The following is a 26,017-nucleotide window of genomic DNA, read 5'->3' on the forward strand; positions in this document are numbered from 1 at the left end:
TCAGTAGCTAACTACAAATAATTATCAGTGTCTGTCTCATTGTATGTGTAAGTGTATTTAAATCAAGTGACCTCAAATATTAAAGAGTTTAAAGAAATACTAAAATGAAGCTTCCATATTACAGTTAAAGCTGGAAAAGTTGGAAAATTATGAAAAATGTGAAGTGCTTCAACCTTCTGTGTCTTACTTTAGTATTTTTGGATCTGTACTATTTCTGAATTTTGTAACAAAATGTGAAGACTGAATCATTTTTTCCCTGCCCTGGGAAAGATTGGCATCAACCTGATTTTTATCATTTTCAGATGAGTATGCCAATTTATCTTTAGTCTCACAAGACTTGCTCTTAAAGTAAAATGACTGTCCTGTAAAATAAAAGGAAGCAAAACCCGTGATGCAAAAGGCAGATCCATAAAAGGTGAATGGTAAAAGCGTAATAGGTGGGCACAATGCAGATGTAATTTAATTTTTTGATGCAAAAAAAAATTTAAAAGCAAAAAAAAAGACCCCAAAAGCCAAAATAAAAGCCTGGTGCACTCAGACCTCAGTACCATGAGCAGAGAGTGTTCCCATCTCTGTTGGTGCACACAGAGCTTCATTTTTCCTATTTAATGTGTAAGAATGAAATGATGTCTTCTTTGACACAGCTAGACGTGAAAGTGCTTTTTGTAGGAGAGAAGAAAAATGAGAACAATGTTTCTAAAAGCTTCTTTTTTGCATTTGCATAAGCTAGATATGAAAAATTGCAGTGGGCAGTGGAGCTCCTGACAAAGATTCTTTCTTGGCCGTGAGAGGTAATGTCAAAGGAGGAAGTGTAACCCCACTGCTGTCTCAATTTTGTGCCCGTTGTGAAGGAGAACCTTTATTTTTCAGTGATCTTGTCAGAGTCTTGATGCTCATCTGCTGCTTCCCACCTGTAACCTTACACTTAGGCTGTTGGATCTGCTAAATAAACACTGCAAAGTATGAAAGTCCTGTCTGAAAATGCAGTGGTGGTGGTGTGGGGAGCAGCTACTCTTCACTTAATCCTTCCGTAGAAACTTCTTGAAGCTACTGATTGAAACTGCTCAAAATGTCATGCACTGAGCAGTCTTAAAATTAGCAACAAGGAACTTGGCTTACCTCCTGTGCTTTTTGTTGTGCAGTGTGATGTCCAGGGTCAGAAATGCCTTATGTGGATCGCCAGAATCGCATCTGTGGTTTCTTAGACATTGAGGAAAATGAGAATAGTGGGAAATTCCTGCGGCGGTACTTCATCCTGGACACGCAGGAGGACAACCTGGTGTGGTACATGGATAACCCACAGGTGAGCTGGTCCTGCCAGGAGTTTCCTGGTTTGTCTCAATTTTGGATTTTCTAATGAATTCACAAAAGAAAAGTGGGCCTTAGTGTTATGGACCTGGAAGCTGGGGGAAAAAAATCATTGTGTAAATGAAATAATTGTTAATCAGGCTAATATAACCAGGTGAGCCAAATCACACACCCTGGTGTTTAATTCACCTTTAACCTTATGTGTGGTTTTCCTTGCATTACACATTGCTTTCCCTCAACAGAATCAGTCATTGAAAAGCAATTTCTAATGAAGCTTGCAGTCCAGCATGGATAGTGTATGAATGAGGACAGCTTGTATCCATTGAGATGGAGAGCTTTAGATAAAAGCTACTTTTACAATGTGCCTGCATCCCTGTGTTTCCTAGCTGAGGGAAGAACAGATAATTGCTCAAGGTTTGGGCACAGAGACAGTGAGAGCATAGGATCCAGGTCAGCTGACAGCTGCCTGCCAGAAGAATATCCATGTACCCTTCTGCCAGGAGCAGCAGAGTTAAAAAGCACGAGTCTGCTGTTCAGAGGAAGCAGCAAAAACAAAATAGAAATGAGGTGCAGCTCGATGGATGTGACTTGTGACTGGAGCATTTAGCAGTTCTCACTGAGGAGAAGAAGAATTTCTGCAAGTAACACAGACTTCAAACATTTGATCTTAGTGAAAAGAAGCAATTCAGGGCATGTGGACAAAATCTTGAACTGCTATAGAAATTGCAATTCCTCAGAAGTTTTAAGACATAATGATATTTGCAGTGCACACCCAGGCCTAGGTTAGGCCTTTTATTTTACATACACAAATGAAAGGGTTTCTTGCAAGAGAAGAATTGAAACTTTGGTTTTCTCCCACCACTGTAATTTTGAAGAACTGCAGAGTTCTTGTAACTATGTGAAGGCCTTTCTAAATCCCTGAAGTGATTGGAAAATATGTGAGATGGCCTTTGAAGTATCTGACATAATAGATGAATGTCATTCCTTGTCCCTTCCTCCTGCCCTGGTCAAAGTACATGAGACTCCAACATCTGTTAAGGAAAAAGTATTCTTTCCGGATTTCCTGGATGCAGACCCACAAGAATCCTTTTTCCTCCAGTAAAATACATAAACCTCTGAAACAATTACTATTAGTATTGTTTCTGGCAGTCTTTCTGTTTTTAGTTAACAGATGTGTGTATAATAAACAAGTAGTTTAGATCCTGTTTCAAGCATACATTGTGCATTGTCTATAAAAATATGTAGGATTTTCTTTTTGTTTGTGGAATTACTTGCTTTTTACACATAAACACTGATTGTGGCATGAGAATGAACTAGTTTCACTTTGTGACATATGTGATTTGTTTCAGAATCTTCCCTCTGGATCTCCACCTGTTGGGGCCATTAAACTTACCTATATTTCAAAGGTAAGATAATTCATATGTGAGACACTTGTTAAATTCTTGGTGGTAACTGCCAAGGGCCTCAACTTCAGACAAATTTAAATGCCACTTAGTCCATTTGCTTCTGTGATACTCCTGAATTAAAGTGTTAAAACACTTCAATAGGTTCAGGCTAAAATAAGAACAGATTAATTACTGTGTTGTCTAAGTTTGTTTAGTGATTTCAAACAGCAGCTCTTTGTGCTCCTAAAAATGACATTTCAGTTCTTTATGAGTATTTGAATTCCCATTAGTCTTGGAGAAAAGACAGGTCATTTATGAAGGGGAAGATGTCTTTGGGTGTGATACCTTGCAAGTAATAATGACTTTTAATAGACAGGACAGAAAAAATTCTAAAAAATATTTAATCCTTTACACTGTGTATGCAGTTAGTTCTAAATATGTCTGAAAGGGAACTGTGAACTAAGAAAGTTTCCGTGGTTAAATTTGTAGCAGATACTGTATTAACAAATAAATGGAGAAAAATACTTGACCTTTTCTTGTCTTTCTGCTTATTTCTCATTCTTCCTTTGCATTTTTTGTTGTCAATACTGCATCTTCCCACCTTCCTTGTTTGTCTTTCATTTTTGTTTGTTTTAAGTTCTCTTTAGCATTATGTCTAACCATGTTGCTGTGCTGCTGATCTTTGAATTTACCCCCTTGAAAGAGAGTAAAACCTGTGATATCTGATGTGTATTTTGTGACATTTATAATCCTAATTTCCCTTCTAGGTTAGCGATGCAACTAAGCTGAGGCCAAAGGCAGAGTTCTGTTTTGGTGAGTTTGGCATGTGCTGTGTGCATCAAGTGCCTTCTTCAGACCTTTGGAACAAGGAGAATGTTCTGCAGTTCTGGTACCAGCTGCAGCTGGGAGTGTTTAAAAAATAACTTGTATTCACTTTCTTCTTTAGTATGATGGAAATGTTGGCTTCCTCATAAGGTGTTTTTGTGTTTTTTCATATTGCAGCTTAATGAGGAGTAGGTGAGAGCTGTTTTTTCAGATGTCTGAAATTTTTGAGGCATTAATAAGTAATGACACTTGTTTTCAGAAACGTGGTCTGCCTGTCAGCTGGGAAGACAAGAAATTTAACTATTGAAATCTGTTTTCCTGATGAAAGACTTGATTTAATTGATCTAAAAATACTGTCAGCCAATGCTCTTAAGTCAAATTTCAGCTTCTGTTGCTGCACAAAACAAAAATTCTTGGGGTGCCTTCTAGGTTTAAATTTGTTTAAAATTTATTGAAGCTTAAGATGAGATAATCCTAAAGCTCCTCCTGGTTTTAGGCAAGTACCTGGTGTGTCAGTTCAGTGCCATCTACAGATTACAGATTCCTCTGCACATCTGTGGAGGGCTTTGTCCTCAGCACTTGTAAAGTTTCTCCTGTCAGTGGGCCAGCTCTAAAACACCTGAATGATCCAAGATGCTGGCTTAAATATCCTTAATTTATTAAAGAGTTTTCATACTTTGTAGAGGAAATATACAAATTTACTGTCTTTGTATTCAGATGGTTTTAATCACCATAAAACTTATTTCAAGAATTAGCCATTATTTTTTTTTCTTTTGCTGCTACACTGAAATGTGTTTGTCCTTTTTAGATAAAGGTTGCCAGGGGTTGTGAAGTAGAGATATAAACTCATTAAAATATGTTTCTCTGCCAAGTCACTAAAGTAAAATAATATTTGTGTTGTAGCTGTCTTAAAGTTGTTTGGTCCTATGCATCATATACTTAGTAATTAATACCAATTTTCCCAGCAATTAAAAAAATTTTTATAAAAGCAAATCAGTGACCACAGTCATGTTTGTAATGTCACAAAGGATAACAGATTCTGGGCAGAGGATTAAAAGGAGGAATTGTAGAAGTCCCCAGGTATAAGACTTGTTGCATGGGGAAATTGAGAAAGAGGAAATGTAACTGTAGAATATTTTGAAAAAATTCAAGACTTCATTTCTATGTGAGAAAAATCGATTTTCAAAGTTTGTATCATGCCATTTAAGTGGAGAGCTTAAATTACTATTTTTTTAGAATAAAGCAATCAAGTGGATTTATGTGCCTTAAGATGACTTTCTAAAATTAAACACAGCAGAGCACTTAAGTACTTTAAATGGAATTTTCATCTGAAATCAAATCTTTTCATAATGATATTTTTTGCTCTTAAATTTCAGTGTTGTTAACTTTTCATCATGATTTTTAACAGTTATGAATGCAGGGATGAGAAAATACTTTCTACAAGCCAATGATCAGCAGGACCTAGTTGAATGGGTAAATGTTCTGAACAAAGCTACCAAAATCACAGTAAGTGGTTGAGTTGATATTTAGCAGTGCTTTGAAATGGTGACTGTCTCAAGGTGCTTAAATGTAACCTTTGCCTCCAGTTGCTATCACCACAAACAAGTCTTGGCTTGGCTTTGCAGTACTTGGAGAAACTCTAGAGAACTCCCCCTAAATTTGAGTTTAACTTTCTTTTTGAAAATCGAACAAAAGATAATATATTTAATTACAGCATATGATTTTTTCTAATAATTTAAAATTAGCTGTGCATACTTAATATTATTTGAAATATCCAGGAGACACTAGCCAGCAATGAAAAGATACACATACTTTTACCTGCTGTCAAAAGCTGGTATTTCTTAAAGTATCACTAAAATACTGATCGAACTCCAAAGGCTGTCTCCTGATTTTGAGGAAGATCCATGCAAAGAAGCATTGATGGTTCTTCTGGTAAATGTTAAATTACTTTTCTGGTACTTGGTTATACCAGGACAAGTTGTTATCTCATGATAGAAACCCCCACGTGTTATCTCAGTCTTTTCAGGAGGCAGAAGTTATGGTTTTGTTTTCTCTAGTTTTGGGGAAGTGATGACAGTGAACACTTCTGAGAGCACACCCCGACAAAGAAGGGGTTCTGAGCATGGGTGCACACTTTTGTGTTTGCTGTCAGTGACTTTCTCATTTTTGGGTTATCTGTGGATGTTTACATGAGTTGTTTGCACTGTTTTAATATAGCCAATTCTTTGGAGTTATAAAAATACTACTGCTAATAATAAATTTTAAAAAAACAGAAGCACAAATCCTTCTCACGTGTGTTTTTTATAAGGAGGATGCACCACAACCAGCCCTGAGCTGTTCCCAGTGGAAGAAATTAAGGGAATAAATAAATAAATGATTGCATCAATTTAGAGTGAATGCTGTTTTCATCTGTTTATCTTGCATTGAAAGGGCTGGTGAAATCATTAGTATTTTGTCTTTGAAGGAACAAGGCTTTGAACAGCTTGAGTACAGCATTAAGTACAGCCAATTATTGAATCAAATAATTAAGATCACTCAATTATTTTAATATGAGCATTACTTGCTGCAGATTGTAATCCTTCAAGATTCAGTGCATGTTTTAGCTCTCTTGAGTGCTGATAATGTCAGAATGGCTGTGAACCTCTGCAGCCTAGCACACTGTGTACCCGTTTTTGAGTGCTGTTTGAAAATGCCTTGGTGTGAGGAGGTGGTTGTGGGCTTGGTCTGCAGCATTTTCAGTAGGAGTTTGTGACAGCTGAAGCACTTGCCCACAGAGCTGTAGCTACAAGCCCCTGCTCTTCAAAGGCTGAGGTTCATGAGTGAGTTATCCTTCAGTGCTGGACTTGGCTGGGGATGGAGTCCCTGGCAGAGGGGTGGCCATCAGGACACTGTCCTAGGCTGACATCTGCTCTCAGCACTGTCTGTACTTCTCTGTAGGCTGCATTTTGTAAAATGAGCACTCCTGGGCACAGGAACTTGAATCACAGACTATAAAGTAGCTTTGGTTTCTTGTCTAGATCAGTTCTGTTCCAAGTTTTGAATGTGTCACAGTCTTGGATGGACAGTTTGTGTGTCCTTTCTGAAAGAGTTTGGATGTCTTCTGTAAATACCCAGTAGGTTGCTGGGTGGGGTATCTGGGTGTGAGACTTGATCTCTTCTTGTTGAAGTCACTTCAGATGTGCTATATTAATATTAGAGGTGAAGGAGGTTAGAAATTAAAAAGGTCTTGTAGTCAGTGCATTTCTTGGGTTAAAGAAGTTTACTCAAAAAAACTGAGCAAAGGTTTTAGATCAAAACACTTACAGGGAAATCTAATTCCTGTGGAGTTTTGATGGCCTTAGCTGCACGTTTGAGAGAATTATATTATCTAATAGTTACTGATAGGTAGGCAGGGTCACTTTGGCCAGAATTTAGCAATATATGCATGATTAATGGGGGCAGTAACACAATCTTCATGCCAAGTACATGTGAGGACAAATGTCACACTGGTCAGACACCCTCTGTGACCAAAGTCCCAGTGTTTATGGCCTTGCTGTGCTCTCTGCAGGCACTGGGGCGTCTCCACTTTCTTACTAAAACTGAAAGCAGCTGAAAAATAAAGAACCAGTTCTCAGTGCTTCATGAAGATTAAGTGATGCACTTAATCTTCAAAGCTTGCAACTGATTTCATCCCCTGAAATGTCTTTATTGGCACCACTTTCCTCTTTCTTGAGCACTAAAGCATAGTCATTACAACAAATTCTTGTGTAAACCTTTTACAGTTAGTGACCATTTGTTAAATCCTGCTGAAAATGCCTCAGAATTCTTCAGTAATGCTCAGGGCTTTTTTTTTTTTTTTTTTTTTTTCATGAAACTGATGTCAACTCTCACATTCCAACTGCAGGTACCAAAGCAGTCTGATCCTCTCTGCCAAATGGATCATGCAAATCGTCAAGCTGAAAGCCCAGGTGGAAAGAAGCAAGTCTCTTACAGGACAGAAATTGTTGGTGGTGTTCCCATCATTACACCCACCCAGGTAATACCCTCCAAACAAGTGGGTTATTAGCACACAAAGCTGTACTTTTATATGCACCTTTTATTCATACTGAGTGGGGGTTCTGAGCATTTTATTATCTTTATACAAGATTTTAAATGATTACTTGGGTACTGATTTTTTTTTTTTTTGCTTACACATACCTGTTAGTAGTATTTTTGTCTATGTGTGATTAATTGTTGGTGTTAACAGTGATGGAGTTCTGCCCCTTTAACAGAAAAAAGGGGAAGTAAGTTGTAAGGAAAAGTGGGGAAAAAAGTTTGAGAGGCTGAACAAGCTTATGGAAGTAGAATCTGTGCAGTGCTAAAGATAGAACTGAATCTGTTGCTGAAAGTTTCCTGAGATGAAAATAGTTACAGATTAGATGAATATCATGTAAATGACATGTATGCTCCCAAAATACATAAAAAAGGTGGTGAATTCTATGTCTTGTAGTCCTAGAAATTACCTTTTGTTTGCTGTAGCCACCTCTAGTGTTTTGCCCATGTTACAAGTTTGCACTAAATACATGCATGAGTTTAAATCTGTAACATTTTTTTACTGGGTGTTTGTCAATATCATTTGAAAGTACTGAGCACATTCTTGGTTTAGTTTCTAAGAGCAGTTTACAAGGACTCAGCCCTTGGGGAATCTCAGCTGTCTCTGGAAATCAGTTAAAATATTTTGTTCTTTCAAATTGGAAATGAGACTTGTGAGCATGGGATGATGAAGTTATTTCCTATTGTAACTACTATAGCTATTCCTTGACCTTTAGAAAAATAAAAAAACAACCTTGAGAGTTTTCTGAACTTTGCTGTGTTTTTTCTAGAAAGAAGAAGTCAGTGAGGGCAGTGAAGGGGCTGACAGGAATTATTTGAAGCGGTCACAAAGTCACCTTCCTTATTTTGCTGCTAAGCATCCCCCAGATAATGCCATTATCAAAGCTGGTTACTGTGTCAAACAAGGAGCAGTGGTAAGTATTACTAAAAACAAAAGACAGTTGACAGTGATTTTATTACTAGTGACAGTAATGAGGATTAATTAAAGATAAAATTTGTCCTCTACCAGCACTTAATTTTTATCTGTGTTACTTCTTTTCACGACTTTCTTTAGTGTTGTGCTGTTGAGGATATTTTAGAGAGGCAAAGTGTGTGCCCAGACTTCCATGTGATAAATGGTGCATGCAGCTGGGAATTCTCCTGGTCTGCATTCTGTAGAGATCCTTATTTTGCTTACTAAAAACATCTAAATTGGGACAGAAGTTCAGGGCCTGCTTTTTAAATCGGTCAAATGTTTAGAAAAAGCTGATTTTTCAGTTCAGAGGAAGAATTATGCATCTTATCAGACTGATTAACACAAGTGGAGCTGTTCATGTGATGCCTTGTTAGAAGAAGGAACAGATAGTTCAGATTAAGTAAGATACACATCTTTGAGTTCTCAGACTCTTTTTATCTTGGATTATGAAGCTTCCTTTTGTGACATCCCTCTTTTAGTTAAAAATAAACTAGAAACCTGTGATGTATTGTCTTGCAATTTTTCCTATAGAATAGTTCTGCTGCCGAGTTTCTACAGTTTGAATAAATCTTAAAAAATAGTAGCTTTAAGAATTTTTAATTTTTTGAATTTTATCCAAAAAATTTATTAATTTTGCAAAGTTATCCATAATGGTCTTGGGGACACTAAAGATGCAAAATTTGTAATTATAATAAACTGTAATGAAAACATTATTCAAAATTAATAGTTATTAATAAAAAGGAATTACAAAATATCATATACTCTAAATAAAAACTAGAATGGTAAATATAATTCAATATATTCATAATACATGACATATACATCTATTTTATTTTATATGTAAAATATATAAATATTTATTTCTTTTCCCTTAACAGATGAAGAACTGGAAGAGAAGATACTTTCAATTAGATGAAAACACAATAGGATATTTCAAGTCTGAACTGGTAAGTTTCCAATTCTGTGTTATTTTCCAGTGACAGTTGCAGGGAATATGCTTGTGTTTGAGAAATGTGCTCTGCTGCTCCTGCAGCTCTTGAGTCTGTACTGTAATAACTTCTCATGACTGGGAAGAACAAAAAAATTAATGGGGCAACTTTTCAATCTGTTTGGGAACCTGCCTGTAGGCCACTGAAGAACAGTAATAAAATCTACTCTGTCACCCTGATTCTTGTACTAATACTTTGTCATTTTGCACTCTCATAGAATTAATTGTGTTGTTGAAATAGCTGATCCCTGTGGGAAAGACAAAACTGTAATTTTGCAATTCTTCATTTAAAGTTAGAATTATGCTTTCAGATGATGGGGTCTTCTCCCAGACATTTGTTTCACCAGGGCAGCAAAGATGGACAAAAACCTCTTGATTTTCTGTTTAACAGCAACATTTGCGGAGTTTCTTTTAACTTCATGACTTTTCTTCTTCCCCTGTCACTCTGAGTTTTTGGCTGATTTTGACCAGATGTTACATGCCTTCAGGCTTCATTTAAAAATTAAATGGCTGGTTCTGAACTTAAGTGTGGGATTCCTTTTTTGGGAAAACAGACTAAATGTAAGAAAATCTGTATCTAAGGAATTAAACCTGAGCTGTAGAGTCTTATAAATTAAGGACAATTGAGTTTACAGGCCAAACATAAGATGTAAAATGTCAAGAACCCAAATTTCAGGCTGTTTCTGAAGTTAACTTTGATTTCATTTCTAATGGGGGCATCTGCAACAGTAGCAGGGGTTTGATCTTGCATCATTATCTTTAAGCTGTCAGCAGAACAATTGTGACTCACTGCCTATAAGAAACCCTCCATTTTTATTTATTAAACAAATCTGAGCTCAGATTGCTCACAAACAAGTTCTAACCCAGTGAAGAATTGTACTGTGGGAGAGTGGGATAGAAGAATGGTAGAAATACTCTCACTTTCAGTGTTTCATCCTGTTCCTTGAGCCTGTGCCAGTCCCCAGGAGCACAGTAGAATACAGGCAATATGAGACTCAGAAAATGATCATTTCTGAGCTGGGCTTTTCCCTCCAAGAGGTGTCTGTACTCCAGAGTTGATCTTCACAGTTGATGTATTACTTTGAAACTGCATTTTAATGGATGCTTGAATCTAAGAACAGCAGAGAAGAGATACAAGGAGCACAATAGCTGAAAACACTGGGTTTTAAACTTTCTACATGTGATCTTTCTGCTAAAGAGCAAAATGATTAATGGAAACTGCTCTTGGAGCATGGTTACATTTGGGTGACATTTGCTGCTTGCTCAGCATAAATCTCCTAAGTATCTGTTCTGGAAGTGGTAGGGGAAGTCATTCCAGGGCTGAAAGCCTTTGTTTTATCTGAAAGTTGTAGCCAGCTGAAGCAATCCATTGTAACTTGGTTTAAAGCAATCACAGTAGGAGGTAAAATAAGTTGTTGTTTGTTTGTAGTTTACTGCAACAGTCACTGGAAAATAACAGTATGTGTGACATTATGTTGTCATGGGAAAAGTGAAAGTGTTTCTGTTTGAATGTTCTCACTTTTTTCCCATTGTGTGAAACTTTAACACTTATTTTTGCTATGGTAACAGAATTTCTGAATGCTTTGAGAGTACTTGCTCTTTTACAGGTGTTGAGGAGTGGTTTCTTTGTAGTACTTTCAGTTGTATTAAGTATAGGATACTGTTAATCTTGCTTAAAGCCATGTCGTGCAGTCCAATTAACATAGCATCTTCTATGGTAGCATTTCATAGCAAATGAATGTAATCAAAATTGTAATGAAATCAGCTGCTTGAGGCCAGGGTCAGTTGTCTGATCTGGTATGGGGAAGAGGACAGCATGGTTCTCTTCATTACAGTATGGAATTAATGTTTTGGGAAGTCTTGCTTCTTGATTTGTGCTCCTCTTCATTGCAAGTGCCGTGGTTGGTTTAATGCTTTAAAAAGCAAATGAAATTTTGGTTGGCACCACTTTTTTCATAGGGAATGCCTTGAAAGTCTCATTTCTGTAATACTGCTTCTGTCCTGGCCTCTAGCTTTCTGTTCTAGTTATTAGATACACTGCTCTAAAGCATGTTTCTTTTTACAGGAAAAGGAACCTCTCAGGGTTATACCACTTAAGGAGGTCCATAAAGTTCAGGAATGCAAACAGAGGTGAGGAGGGAAGCACTGATGTCATTGCATGAGATGGAATTCCCTGCTTGGTCATGGCCAGGCTGCTCCTTGGAGCAGAACTGTTCAATAACTTCACTTGATGTGTGCATGTGGGGTGTTCCTTCTTTATGGGACAGCACATTGCTTTGTGCATTTAATGGGTTTTGAGGGTTCTGTATTAAAGTGTGTTTCAAACTTACAAATTTGCACAAGGGCAGAGCAAGGGAATATTGTGGAACCAAGAGTTAGAGATGTGAGGGTGCTGTCTGGTCTGAGGCAGCAATTTCAGGAGTCTCTATTCTCCTTACATAATCTCTAAACCTTTAGAGGACATTAACTCATGGTGGATGGATGAATCTGGCTGAAAGCATTCTTCACCCTGCTGTTTTAATCCTACCAAATGGCAGTATACTAAAGAATAACTGTTTTTGTAGCTCTTGAGAGATACTGATTTTTCTGTTTCTTCTTTAGCAGACTTCTTACAGAAATTGGACTAGAGTGATAAATATTTTTTAACATAACATATGATTTAGAATGTTCCAATTAAAAATGTATGATAAATATATTTAGACTTAATGTTATATGATTTTAAATGTTCCAGTTAAAAATATATGTAATAACACATGTGCCACTGGTAAACTAAAGAGTCTTGAGGCTAAAATTAGTAAAAAACCAATAGTAGAGTGATAAAGAAATGCAAAAGTCAGACAGCAAATGCTCTGATTCTCTGCCAGTTCTACAGTCTTGTTAAAATACAGTGGGAAAGTTGTACTTGCTTTTGAAGTATTTTTGTATTTCATTTGCAGTGATATAATGATGAGAGACAATCTCTTTGAAATTGTAACAACTTCTCGAACCTTTTATGTGCAGGTAATTTCTTTTCTTAAACTTTGGACAAACCCAAGAGACTGCCAGAGACAAATGCACTTAAAAAGTGAAATAGCAGCACTTCTTCACTTTGACCATGGCATGGTTTTCAGGGGGAATGTGATCTTCAGGATATTTCATTTACTGCTTTATATAGCTGTATACATTTTACAGTAACTTCAGAGTGATAAATGTCTGGGTTAAGAAATAAAGTCCACCTGTAAGAAATGAGGTCCCCCTGTGTTTCAGTAGCACACTGAGCAGCAGGGTTAATTTGTGCTGCAGGTGGTGGGGCAGTGGGCAGGCTGAGGGCTGCTGTTGACCATGGTGTTGTTGTTGGCTGCAGGCAGACAGCCCCGAGGACATGCACAGCTGGATCAAGGCCATTTCTGGGGCCATCGTAGCGCAGCGGGGACCGGGCAGATCGGCAGCTTCCGTACGTCACCCTGCACCTCAGAGGGGATGCCATTAGCTCCTGTTCACTTGTGCCACTCAGTCCTGCTTCTTCCTTCTGCCTTCCCTCTCTCCTGTCCTGTAATAACGTGGCCTCTTTGCATGAACTTTCAAACATCGAATACTTTGTCTTTAATGGAGCACTTTTTTAGTCCTACCTGTGACTTTCTGTGCATTGTTTGTCTTGAACACGTAGATAATATAGTGCTAACCTGGAGAAGTCCAGTATGATCTGTCACTAGTACTACTTTGGGAGTTAAATTAAAACTTTCTAATTCCTGTGAGGTGTTTCTGCTAATTGCTGTGTTTTGCAATCGAATGACAATATCTGAATTTCTTTGTAACAACTCTTGCTGCTAAATTGTCATCCTCTATTGCTGATAGTTTACTGTATATGCAGATACAGATGAAAATTTAAACTAAGATCTGTGCTCACATGAATTAGTTCTTGCTGCAGTTGGAAATGCAGTGAGAACAGCATCTTGCAGTACTGAACTGGGGCACTGTGACAAGTGTTAATATTTCTGAAGCCACGTGGATGCCAGCATTTCATACTTCTAGCATTTCAACTGTATTAGTTGTTTAGCACAAAGGTCATTAACTTGTGGAAAGTAGTAGGAGTTACTCTGGTGTCACAGTGTCTCCAAGTATGCCCAGATGTAGCACCAGGAATACTTCACAGTTCAGGTATTGCATGCTGTGTTTTTCATTTTCTGTCTCTGGGATGTTTTGTAATAAACTGGATACATCATTACCCCCATAATCTGAAATCTAATAATTCAAACCTGTCTTTTGCATCGATACCATGTTTCTGGTAACTCAGCCTAAGCTCTCAACCAATTTGTGTAGCTGCTTCATGCTTTTAAATAAAACTTCCTGATATAAATTTTCTCTTTGTGGGGGCAATGAAAACAGCAGGTAACTTTTCTTTCTATATGCTTTTTTTCCTGGTTTTTTTTTTTTTGTGTGTGGGGCTAACTGAGCAATGTAGCTATGACTGTCTGCATCACTTCTTGTTCCCTCTGTTGTCCTCTCTCCCAAGTCCAGGTGACTCTAATCTTAGCTTTGCACTGTGTTCCAGATGCGGCAGGCCAGAAGGCTGTCGAATCCTTGTATACAGAGGTATACATCAAGAACTGGTGAATGCAGCACGTATGTGGGCTCTCATGGAAACTCGCCCTCTTAACAGAGGGCTAGGACTAGACACTAATTTGCACTATAAAACAAACTAAAATATAATGCTACCTGTTGTCATTACCATTACTGAAAACTAACTCATCAATAATATCGTTCACTCACAGGTTTGCACTGTTTTTTCTTGCTTTTAAAATGATTGGAAATGAAAAGCACCAAAACCTCTGCTTATACGTCAAAGCACAGTAAATATTTAACCATAAGTGATGTCACTTTAGTAGGAGAGCACTAAAGCTAATTTGCATGAGAGTTCATATTTCCATTTTACTTTACATTTGTTTTGAAACTGCGCCAAAGTGAGATTAAATGGAAGCTGCCCACAAACTAATACAGATGAGTGCACACAGAACATGCACGTTGTAACTCTAGGATTTGGAAGGGTCTAAAGTAGCCTGATCTGCATGGCTTATGAGATCTCTGCATGAAATGATTAGTTCAAACATAGAAGCATTATATAATAATGTATAATCAATACCCTGTTCAAAGCAGGCCTCCTTAGGAGTAGTGCAGCAGCACAGTCTCTTAACTGTGAAATTACAGCCAGTGTGGGTAGTAAAATCTGGATATCCTTCAGGGCAGCTTAGTAAAAATTCAGAGTTCTCATCCTAATATCCCCTTTGTCCTATTTGGTGAAGTAAAAGTATTAAGAACAGTAGGTAAATCACTGAATCATAAATTCTCCTAAAGCAAACTTTTTTCCTTAAGTGGAGTATCGAGTCAGGTATGAAATAAGGCAATGTAAATGATGTGAAACACTTTAGTGAAATTGAACACCAAACACAAGTCCAAAGAAAAGTTGCACAGGTTAATAACATTAAGCTCATTTGTAAAAAGAAATACGGTAGTACTTGGCAAAATCAATTTTCATTAAATTTATTAATTTATATATCAGGAGCATGTCATAACATTCTAAAAGAAACTTGAAAAACTACAGTGGAAAAAACAAAGTATTTAATTTAGGATTTATATTTGCATCTTGGACACACATCTGTGATGGGTTTGGGGTTTGTTTTTTTTTGCTAACAAATGTGCTTGAGAAATGCCTTGATTTGTGTGTGCACATGGGCTGGCAGATTCCTTTAGTTCCTGTACTAACACTGGTGATGGCAGAACTGGCAGCAGCTGCAGCTCCTAATGCACACACAGTTCAGTGCAACATTACACAGCATTTGGATCAGAGCATTTCAAACCCAGCCCTGCTCAGGGATTTGAGACATCCTGACAGAACTGATGGATGCAGTGCAGAGCCCAAGGAACTTCTTGTTCCTGTTCAGGAGGTCAGGCTATCCCAGGACATCCAAATGGCATTCCATGCCTGTTCTTCAGACAGCTAAATCATTCCTGGGTAGTCTGGGGACTTGTTTTTGTCAGTAAGTAAATGGTGGAAGATATTTTAATAGTTATGTAAAGGTCAGCAGAATAATGGTAATAAACACAAAACAATAACTTGCATGGAAGGAGTAGCTTAAGTATCAGTTTCTTTTCTAGGTTATTAACTTTGGAAATTTTTATATAGTCTTGATAGCTTAAAATTTTTGTTTGGTCCTTGTGACAAATTGGGTAGACTTTTGGTGCTCCAAGAACAGGGAACAGTAAAATGTGCATTACTTCAGGATCCAGGATACGAGTGCTTGATTTATATGAATAGATCTGAATACATTTTTCTTTTGGAAAGATGTGACTTTAAAGTGTCAATGGCCTTTCGAGTGTGCATCTTCAAGAGGTTATTAAATATCTTAGTAAAATGAGGAGCCTCAATTGCTGGACCAAAGTCTAGAGAGCTGCTGTGCTTGATTTAAGAACTGAATTTCCTTGAATGCAGCAGCTGATGTTGCTGTCACACGCTGCTGTGAGCTCCCACTCAGTAAAGCAGTGCCTCACAAAGCACCTGCCTCCTGCTGCCGTGGCTGATGCTTCGCTTTGTGTATTTTCTGTCTCGATATTTTTATTTTTATTTTTTTTTGTTGTGAGTGTGAAATCTGAAACCGCGTCTTTCCGACGTGACATCAGCCATTTCTTCTGACACATTGCCTTCTTTTTCCAGGAGCATCCCGAGCCTTCTCCCGAGCCCGGCCATGCTGTCCGTGCTGCCGGCGCAGCCGCAGCCAGCTCACATTCCACAGCCCCTCACGGCAGCCCTCTGGCCCCAGCCCCTCACCCCAAACCCCCTGCCTTGGAGAAGCGAGGATTTCACGAGTCTTTTACCAAGGCCAAGCCAAGGAGCTACAAGATCCAGGCTGTCGCTCCAAGAGAATCAACTTCCAAAGTGACTGACCGGGGCCCCTGGGAACCCCGGAGCAAAAATGGCACTCAGGAACAGGATCCTGGCCTTGTGGATCTGGATGATGCAAGCCTTCCAGTTAGTGATGTGTAGGGATGGAAGCGTTTGGAGAATGATCCATTTGTTCGGTCCTTTAATTTCCTTGCTCGGACTTTGAACCAAAGAAAATTCCAGGAAATGAGAACAAAAAAAACAAAAACAAACCGGAGCACTGCTGTTATATATATGTGTGTGTGTGTTCCTGTGCACACATGGGTATATATAATGTGTTTGTGTGTTGCCTTTCAGCTGAGGGTCAGAGATGGACCTTAGGCATTTTCTCAAAGCCTGATAGTAAATCACTTACTAGGGAGGGGCCAAACTGCACAGTTTAGGAAAAAAAACCAACCCAAAATGCATTAAACAAAAAGAAAAGTACTTCTGCAAGTAAGCAAGGTACCAGCAACTTCTAATTCCTAATCTGGCAGGTTTACTAAATTTGCAACTAATGCTCTGTTTTGGAGAACTTGTTGCCAACGAATGTGATTATTTAATTTAATCTTAAACTACAGTAAGATTTTAGGCATATATGAGAATATTTTCTCTCCATGAATTCCAGATACCAGGAAATGCACAAAATGTTTCTTCTGTTCTTTAAGATCAACAGTGTCAACTGATTTGTTATCAGAACAAGAATTCTGAACTCCCTTGGAATTCTAGTTATGGTGCTGTAAAATTTCCACTAAAATAATATTTTGAATAGTCAGCCTATTTTTGATGCACTCCTAAAGGTGGGTTATAACTTTTTGCACATTTGGATTTCCACGGACTGCATGTATTGGTGTTTTGGAGGGGGGGAGAAGAGAATTTGGACTTTGGAATTTGGACACTTTAGATCTTTTTAACTAAGTAGGGTTTATGTTGTGTTACATTAGGCTTTGCAGCAATTATGTTTTCTTAAATGTTTAAATGTATTGTTTGGTTACTGTTTTGAGAATGATTTCCTTCCCAGTGCTTTGTGAGCAGTTCTTGTTTCTGTATTGATCAGTGGAAGAGCTCCTTTAATTGTGTTGTTATTGGTACTGAACTGTTCCTAGTCCTGCAATCGTGGCCTATAACTTTTGGTGCACTAAGAATCTGAAGTGCCTGTGTTTTCTCTCACGTTGTTGAAACACTTTTGGGTTAGTAATGTACACAGACCATTCTTACTGGGTTTGAGCGTTGGCTTGGAGTTGCTCTGGATAGCATAGCTTGAAACAGCATTTTAAAATAAGGTTTATGCCAGGGGTACCAGTGTTCTGGTGTTGCACCCACTGCTGTGCAATATGTGTTCTTAAAAAGTGAGTATTTGTTGTTTGTGTACATTGTGTTATGGGGCATCAGTGATGCCAGCGAGGAGAACCTTTACATTTCAAGCATTGGATTAGGTGGTGTGTACTTTTCATCATTTTTGGAAAAAAACCATTTGCTTTAATCCCAACCCCACAAATATCTCATGCTGCTGCTTACTGTGATCCCGTTGTAAAATAATGAAGCCACAGGGGCTAGCTTCTTAGCACAGCTGGTTCCCTGTAGGGTTAAAGTGCCCCAGGCAAGCAGTCTCCAGTCCAGATACCTCAGCCCTCTGCAGGCTGGGGTGCCCTAGGCCAGACTGCAGCACAGCTGTGGCCCCTAGCAAGCTCAGTGATTGTCAGCTCTCAGTGAAATCAGCTCTTTTATGGTTTCAGCTCTTAGCTTGCTGGCAGGGGCTGTGGCTGGCCGTGGCTCCTGGAAGGCAGACGAAGAGAGAGGAGAAGGTGGCTTCAGAAAATTCCACGATGGTTTATTCTGAGGGTCTCACGAAGGGTCCCATAGCAGCTCTTCTAAAGGAATGGGCCAAGACAGCTTCTTTTATAGGGTTAGGGAGGATTGAAAACTGACCAATTGTAAGGGTTAGGGAAACTAGCCTATGGGGTCACAGAGAGATGAGCAGGCCTGGAGGACCAGAGTGAGGACTCCTGGTTCAATTCCTATGACTCAGCAAATACCTATCTCTAAACATCCCTCCACAGAGCCGTAGCCAGCCCTGTGTCTGCTACACCAATTGTCCAGCTTTGAGAGACTTTCTTTGTCTGCTGGAACCTAAGATACATATCAGGCAAGTCCATCTTCTCTCCAACTTCCAAACTGACTTCCTGCTTGAGAGATATGGATGGCTTTACCACAGCAATTTGTTGATCCCAGGACAGAATAATTGGTGTTATATAAGAATGGAATATAATGAAATTCAAAACCTTAAATTATATCAGCACCTTCTTTTGGTTTTGGGGTTTGTTTTTTTTTTTATCCATAAGCTAACTAACCACTGTCTCAAAGCAGTGGTGTCTGTAAATTACTGGTTTTGTTTGACTTTAGATATATGTGAAAACTAGCACAGAATTGGAAATTACTGTAAATGTCTGTACTAGTATTGTAGGTTTTAATTTCTATAAAAATAAACCATTAGCTCTTTAAAAGCTTATTTTTTCACAAGTACATTCTTTGTGGAAGACACTTTGCATTGTAATATTTTTACTGTAGTCTAACATCTGAAATCACTTGCTCTGGTACAGCTTTCACACTGCATGGTCATTTTATTGTATTTTGGTATTGGCAATTTTACACATTGGGTGGAGGTAAAGCAGCTCCATTATGGGACTTTAAAAAAGAGGGTAAAAGAGAAAAAATGAAAAAAGAAATGAACTACTGTTGTAGTTCGGTAGCATAGGGAAATATTTGTGGTTGGTCACTGTCAGGGTCTCCTATTTATCAGTACTTTTATAAATCTATGAAAATTGTTAAATTATTTTAGAAACAGTGCTGTAAATATGTCACATTTAAATTGTCAATAAATCAGTTTGGGTAACTTAACATCTGGTTGAGTTTCTTTGCACTATGAGTATTTGATCAGAGCAATGTATTCTTTTCCATCATGTAAGAGATCAGATTCTCCTTTATCCAGCCATAGCATCTAAATTCTTCAAATCTAATCAGGTTGTGTAGCCTAAGAATGAAATTGAACAGACTGAGCTGATTTTCTTGTGCTAATCTCAGTTTCTTCTGTGGAAGTTGTACATGTTATACAAGGGATATTGATTAAAAAAGCATTGTAACATGGATTTTTCTGCCTTTATACTGATGGATCAGAAGGGTTCTCTCTCAGAGATGCTTCCCTGAAATCCAGACTGGCCCCAGTGACCCAGATTCCACTGCCACCACCTGGCTGTGCACTCTGCCCCTGCACTGAAGAGGAAATCAAATTATTCTGTGTGGCCACAGATTTAAACTCACTGTGTTAAAATCCTTACAGAAAATGGAACTGCTGACTGCAGTGCACATTCCTGGGGGCAGCTGCTGAGGGGTGATGTGTTAGGATGCAGTTTAATATAGTGGAATATTCCTTTACCGTGTGGAATATCAGGATGTCAGCACCACCTAGGGGTCACACTCCAGCTTTAAAAATCAATCAAGTCTAGTACTAATCTGCTTTTAAAGTTTATTTCATACTGAAAAACTGATCTGGAGACTCCAGTTGTTGAGTCACTGGGCTGTTCCAGGTTGGGTTTTTTGGTTGTTGCTGTTTTTATTTTTGCTCTTTTTTTAGGCTAATTTTTTTTTTATTTTAGGTTTTATGGTAAGTATTATAATGGATGGGGAAATTACAGGGTGCACTTAATGTGTACACTCTGAAGGTGTGGAACAGAAACAGTACTGGTTTTTAACAATTGCATTTTAAATAGAGGTGAGAGAAAGGGAAGAAATGGAAGAAAGGGAAATACTAGACAGGGAATTTCAGTCTAAAAGCTGAAATTAAAGCAGTGAAGCCTTCTGTGCCATGTGCAGCTTTACCTTTTAACAGTTTCATTTAATGTCTTAATAGTCATCTGAACTTTGCAGAACAGCCTACACGTTATTTGATGCTCCAAGCCAGTGAGCTATTGCAGCCCTTCTGAGGTAAAGTGAAATAGTGAAATACTGAATGCAGCTCTCTGGAGAACTGAAACCTGAATCCTGCCCTGGGAGTTGTGTCTGCCTGGATTTTTCACTTGAGATTTCCTCTGAGGAAAAGAAATTGGGGCTCATTTGTGAAGGCACTACTAATGGCCTAGCAGTTGTGGAACGCTGCCCTTCAAAGTGTCACTTTTGACACTGTAATTAGGGATTTGCATTTCAAACGAAGGGAATTTTGCCTATCAGGATGCACAGTGAACGCATCTTGCAAGAATTTAAACCAGCATCTTGTAAGAATTTAAACCACTCTGTCGCTCTGTGTTCTGGGGCACCTGAGTCACCTTTGCTCTCACGGGATACTGATAAAAAACATCCCTGGGGAAGAAAATGTAACATGGATTTTCCTGTCTTTACACGGAAGGGTTCTCTCTCAGAGATGCTCTCCTGAAATCCAGACTGGCCCCAAAGACCCAGATCCCACTGTCCCCACCTGTCTGCACTGTGCCCCTCCAGAGGGGTGGCAGTTCGCGGGGCAGTGTTTTTTTTCTGTAAATGACCAAGTTTCAGGGTTGTTTTACAGCCTGCGGTGTCCTACGTGCGCTCCTGCTGGTAGCTCTGCCCTCCGCCAGGAAGGAAATGCCACCTGACCACAAAGACACGCTCGCTGCAGATTAGCAATTGTTTCTTGGGGCAGGTCGCTTGGCTTCGTGTCAGGCTTACAAAAGACACCCTGATGGTTCGTTTCGTTTGTAAATTATGCCAGCAGTTAAGGCTTGTCGAGCACCAGGGCTAGATTATATCAGGGAAAGAACGTGGAGTTTTAAATTCCCTGGTTTGAAGCCATTCTCTCTCAAAGCAGTGGCATTTTTTTCTGTATGTAGCAATGAATCTAGTTTTTGTAAAGGTTTTGGTTTTTTCTTTCAGTTTTTGTAAGATTTCTCTTGGTATGTTAAAGTGGAGAAGTCCTGGGTTTTTGGGAGGTGGGAGTAGGGTTGTTGCACTTCCCCCCCCACACAAAATCTGAGAGGAAGCAATTAAGGCATGCAGCAAAATCATGATCATAACGAAGCAAACAGAATAAAGCTGGAAAAGCTTTCTGCAAAGTCCAAGATGTTGGAGTTTGCTCAGACTATCAGCATTCCAGCCTTCCCAAAGCTCCTTCATCCTCTTTTCTGGCCAGGACCCTTCTCGACTCAGACTTTACCCTTTTATCTCTCCCAAGTGTGCCCTTTTTCATCCTTTACTTGCTCCCCCCCTTTCCGTGTGTCCCAGGGTCACATTGCAGGGCAGGCTGGCACAGCATCCCTGGAGCCCTGACAGCAGTGCCCACACTTCCACACCTCTAGGGGAATTTCTACTGTGTGATCTCTAGGTGGAGCCTCCTATCACCCAGTGCCGTGTGAAAAATCAGAGATGTTTTAACTCTGAGACTCTGGAGTGTGTTTTTGGTGGTTAATGTCTGCTGGCTTGGGGAGCTCTTCTGTGTCAGGTGGAGGAGAAAAAATAATTACTGGGTGTGCAGCATCTCTGGGGTCTAAGGCACTTCTGCACAGATCAGATAGACAATTAACAAATCTATTTTTCAGTAAGCTAATTTATTAACCTCCAGAAAGAGTCATGTTATTCTGGAAAGCAAGACGTTTATATTCAGATTTTGTGCATCTACATGGTAACTATAAAATTAATATCGTAAAATATTATATTTTTAATACTCAATAGAAGATTTACATTCTTACCAAGAAGAGTTTGGAGCTGATAGTGCTGGCTGATGTGTTAAAAATACAATTGTACACCTTTGCTCTCTAGAGCAACCACTATCAAAGGTGGAGATAAAAAGAGACAACCATCCATGGAGAGAGGATGACAGAACCTGGAGCTTTCCCACTGTGGGTAGTTTTTTCCTGCCTGTGGAGATAAGGCTCCAGTGGCTTCCAGCAGTAAGTTATCTGACCACAGCAATGTGAGAGGAGAGCAGAGAGCCTTTCAAGGCTGGGGAGGACGAGACCTCACAATAATTCACTTATCTTTGAATATTCTGTTCCTGTTTCCAAATAGGAGTTTGAGATCATTCCTGAACCCTTTTTTTTTTTTTTTTTTTGTCTGGTTTGGATTTTTGTGTGTGTTTTTTGTTTGTTTGCTTTTAAATGAGTTTGGGTTTGGTTTTTGTTTGGTGGGGGTTGTTGTTTCTTTTTTTCTTTCTTGCTAAAAGCTCTTCACCTTTCCTTAAAGACTTGTCTTTCTTTTAAAAGGGGCAAAACCCAAACCAAACAAAAAACCCCCAAGCTTCTAAAACCACAAAACCTGTTAAAAGTAGTCGATAAGCAATGGATAATTAATTACTTGGAAACATTTAGCCATGATGTCTATCCATATATACATGCATGGATATATATATCTCCCATATATATATATAAGGGGGTGTATACATATGTATACATATGTACATACATTTAAAAGATTTTTAACTTGTAAATATTTTCGAGCTTTTTCTTAGACTTGTTACCACAAATTATTTTATTATTAAGTCAATTTTCTGTGAATTGTTCAATTTTACTGCTTGGGTCGGTCGCTTCTGAAATCAGAGAATTCTCCTGAAATCTCTTTTCTTGCAGAGCGTAGAAGTTACTGGAAAACTGCAGATATAAAGAATTTACACTGGAATTTTAACAGGCAACATTGGAAGATACGTAGTTTTCAAACTTCAGGTACTAACCAACACTTTAGTAAGTTTTGCACACAGTTTGATAAGTTTTTATGGTGTTCCCTGGAACAACTGGAATTCTGGTGCTTGGGAAGCTCAAATGGCTCGTTGTTAAACTTTTCTTAGGAGAAAATATTTTGAATTATTTTGTGTTAATGTAGTTGCTGACAAGTTCAACTCCTTGGTCGCAGCTCATCTAACAGTTAACAGCATTTCCTCTTGCCTAATGAGTTGTGAAGTTCATTAGCTGCTTGGTTATCGGCTCCTGATAAAGGTACACTGAAATAATTATAGATTGGGAGTCAGTTCAAAAGTTTAATCGGCTTGTAATTAAAAAAAAATTGGCTTTGCTTAGTTTCCAGCTCTGTTAAACCGTTGTCTCTCAGCTTTGGCAAGGATGCCCTGTCCCTCGGAGGGCACTTGGTTGTAATTAAACCTCCTTCAGAGCACCTCGTATGTGCCCGAATAGCAGATGGCAGAGGCCGCTGTCCATAGGTTCTGGCGGGTGCCCAGCTGCCGGATAAATGGGATCAGCCTGCCTGAGAGGGTGGAAAACTCCTTTTTCTTTTTTTTTTTTTTTTTTTCCCTATTATTATTTCGGTTGATTAACCTTCTGCTAATTGCTGGTATCCACCTCGCCCTGCGGCTCTGAGCTTGTCGGGCGCAGCGCGGGGTCGAGCAGAAGACTCGGGAGCATCCTTCCTCCCATCCCTCGGGTACCGGCCAGCACCTCCCGCGCCCTCCCGAGCCGGGGATCTCACGGGAATACCGGCCATTCCCGGCGGGGAACTGATATTGATATAAATCGTCTGATATTTGCGTACATTTCCATAGAATGGATGTATCCCTTCACTCCTTCCACCACGGCGCCGGCTCCCCCCATCCCCTTATCAGCCGGAAGCTTTATCGGCGCTTACTTTGGATTGCTTTCCCGTAATTCCCGAGGTGGGGAAGCGTTCACATCCCCCTCCCCTGGTTCTCAGGAGCGCCTTATCAGCCTTTCCCCCGATCTTAATCGCCGGCCGCGATTTCGGTGCTTTCACCGCCAAGTTTCCCCGCAGCGCCGGACCTCCGGCTGTCCCGGGGCGGGGGGATGTCTCTGTCCCGGGAGGGTGTCTCTGTCCCGGGGGGGGCGGTGTAGGGGTGTCCCAGCCCGGGGGGGGCCGTGCCCGCGGTCCCGCCCCGCCCCGCCGCGTCTCCCTTAAAGCGGCCGCCCGGCCCCCGGCGCGCTCACCGCGCTCGCCGCCCCGGAGCCGCCGCGATGCCGCTGCGGGGCTGGACGCTGCTGCTGGCGGCCCTGCTGCCCTCCGCGCTGCCGTCGCTGCTGGCCGCGCCGCCGGCCGCCTGCCCCGAGCGCTGCGATCGGTCTCGCTGCCCGGCGCTGCCCGCAGCCTGCCCCGGCGGGCCCGTGCTGGACGCCTGCGGCTGCTGCCGCGTGTGCGGCGCGGAGGAGGGCGAGGCGTGCGGGGGCGCGGGGCCGCCCTGCGGAGAGGGGCTGCAGTGCGTGCTGCCGCCCGGAGCCGTGCCCGCCTCGGCCACCGTGCGCAAGCGGGCGGCCTCGGGGCGCTGCCAGTGCACCAGCAGCGAGCCCGTGTGCGGCAGCGATGCGGTCACCTACGCCAGCCACTGCCAGCTGCGGGCCGCCAGCCGCCGCGCGGAGCGCCTCCGGCAGCCGCCCATCATCGCCATCCAGCGCGGAGCCTGCGGGCAGGGTGAGGATGCGCGGGGGGGATGGCCCGGGGTGCGGGGGATGCGCGGAGGTTCGGCCCCAGCATCCTCAGGCCGGGTCGGGATGCGGGTTCCCGGCCGTGCTCCCACCGCTGGCTCCGGAGAGGAGTCGGAGACTGGGCTTGGCCGCGGCTCAACCCGGCCGCTCCGGCTCAGCGAGGAACCGGAGCAGGAATGAGGTTTGGCAGCGGCTGCCAAGTGCAGGGGGGTGAAAAACCCCGTACTCGATTAAAACTTCTCTACCACTTCCCCGAGGGGTGATGCCGGGCTCGAAACTGGGGGAAACTGGTGCAAACCCTGAGCAGAGGGTACGGCTGCGGAGCCCGGGCCGGCGATGCTGCTCCAGCAAAGTTTGGAGAAATAACTCGAGCGCGCTCCCGACCCGGCTTTGTCACAGGGAAATGCCCCAGGGAATAAAGCCAGGAATGCAGGAGCCGTTCGGATGTGATGGAGCAAAGGGGTGGGCAGAGCAGGCTGCTGCCTGCCTTGGCCCGGCTTAGCAGATGCGCTCTGATTAATAAAAGACTTGCTTGAAAGGGAGAAGCCTGTTAACAGCGTGTTAAGCTCAGCCTAGACTTTTGTGTTGGTTTTTTTGGGGGGTTTTTAAAGGATGGAGATGGCCGCTGAGAAGTAACAATGCGTGGCCTTTCTCCTTCGGCATTCTTTAGTTGTCAGCGCAGTCAGACCGAATGTAATGTGGGTACTCAGAGGGCAGGACGGATGCAAATTATTTGTAAACGGTGCAAAGAGGCATTGCCGGGTTACGAAACGGTGTCGGAGCAGCCGGAGTGGCTGGGCTGAGCAGCCCCGAGAAGTGTTCGGTGTGGTAGGAGCGGTGGGTGCAGGATGTGACACCAAGCGGGGCAAAGCCGAGCTGGGATAAGCAGGGGATGATCGTCACAGGATGCAGCTCCTAATACGGGCTGGATTAAACCCCGTAAGCCGAGGCTCTGTATCCCTTCCAAGCCGTTCAGCACCGTTAGGGGGTAACGTGTAAAAATTAGCATGAATTCAGCCTTTATTTCTGAAGTGGTAGTCACTTTCTAGTAAGTCAGCGCTGTTTTAGTGAGGATTAATTATTTTGGCATAAATTGTATCATTTCTGGATTTCCTTTCTTTTAAAACATATCTTTTTCTACACTTCCATCATCTCTCCAGCAGAAAAACATTCTGATGTACAGGC

The 26,017-nt window shown here is 40.9% G+C and overlaps 2 protein-coding genes across 8 annotated transcripts in view; both read left to right on the forward strand.

Annotated features, from left to right (window-relative positions):
- Window positions 1-19,325, forward strand: part of PLEKHA1 (pleckstrin homology domain containing A1) — a 35,312-nt gene extending 15,987 nt beyond the window's left edge. For 2 of the 7 annotated variants that reach the window (XM_059852112.1, XM_059852113.1), the window contains exons 2-12: window positions 1,143-1,303; window positions 2,658-2,714; window positions 3,461-3,506; window positions 4,927-5,024; window positions 7,402-7,533; window positions 8,360-8,503; window positions 9,423-9,491; window positions 11,598-11,662; window positions 12,469-12,532; window positions 12,876-12,965; window positions 16,221-19,325. In XM_059852112.1, coding sequence (XP_059708095.1) covers window positions 1,163-1,303; window positions 2,658-2,714; window positions 3,461-3,506; window positions 4,927-5,024; window positions 7,402-7,533; window positions 8,360-8,503; window positions 9,423-9,491; window positions 11,598-11,662; window positions 12,469-12,532; window positions 12,876-12,965; window positions 16,221-16,550 — 1,236 coding nt within the window. In that variant the 5' untranslated portion in view covers window positions 1,143-1,162 and the 3' untranslated portion in view covers window positions 16,551-19,325. Of the gene's footprint in view, window positions 1-1,142; window positions 1,304-2,657; window positions 2,715-3,460; window positions 3,507-4,926; window positions 5,025-7,401; window positions 7,534-8,359; window positions 8,504-9,422; window positions 9,492-11,597; window positions 11,663-12,468; window positions 12,533-12,875; window positions 12,966-14,029; window positions 14,135-16,220 lie in introns of all 7 variants that reach the window. The other 5 variants (XM_059852117.1, XM_059852114.1, XM_059852115.1 and 2 more) reach the window with 5 other exon arrangements.
- A 5,027-nt stretch (window positions 19,326-24,352) lies between these two features.
- HTRA1 (HtrA serine peptidase 1) overlaps window positions 24,353-26,017 on the forward strand; it is a 33,086-nt gene continuing 31,421 nt past the window's right edge. The window contains exon 1 of the mRNA XM_059852111.1: window positions 24,353-24,818. Within this exon, the coding sequence (XP_059708094.1) occupies window positions 24,368-24,818 (451 nt within the window). The 5' untranslated portion in view covers window positions 24,353-24,367. The remainder of the gene's footprint in view (window positions 24,819-26,017) is intronic.

Source organism: Haemorhous mexicanus, chromosome 7 (assembly GCF_027477595.1).
Source record: "Haemorhous mexicanus isolate bHaeMex1 chromosome 7, bHaeMex1.pri, whole genome shotgun sequence".
In the NCBI taxonomy this organism is placed as follows: Eukaryota; Metazoa; Chordata; class Aves; order Passeriformes; family Fringillidae; genus Haemorhous; species Haemorhous mexicanus.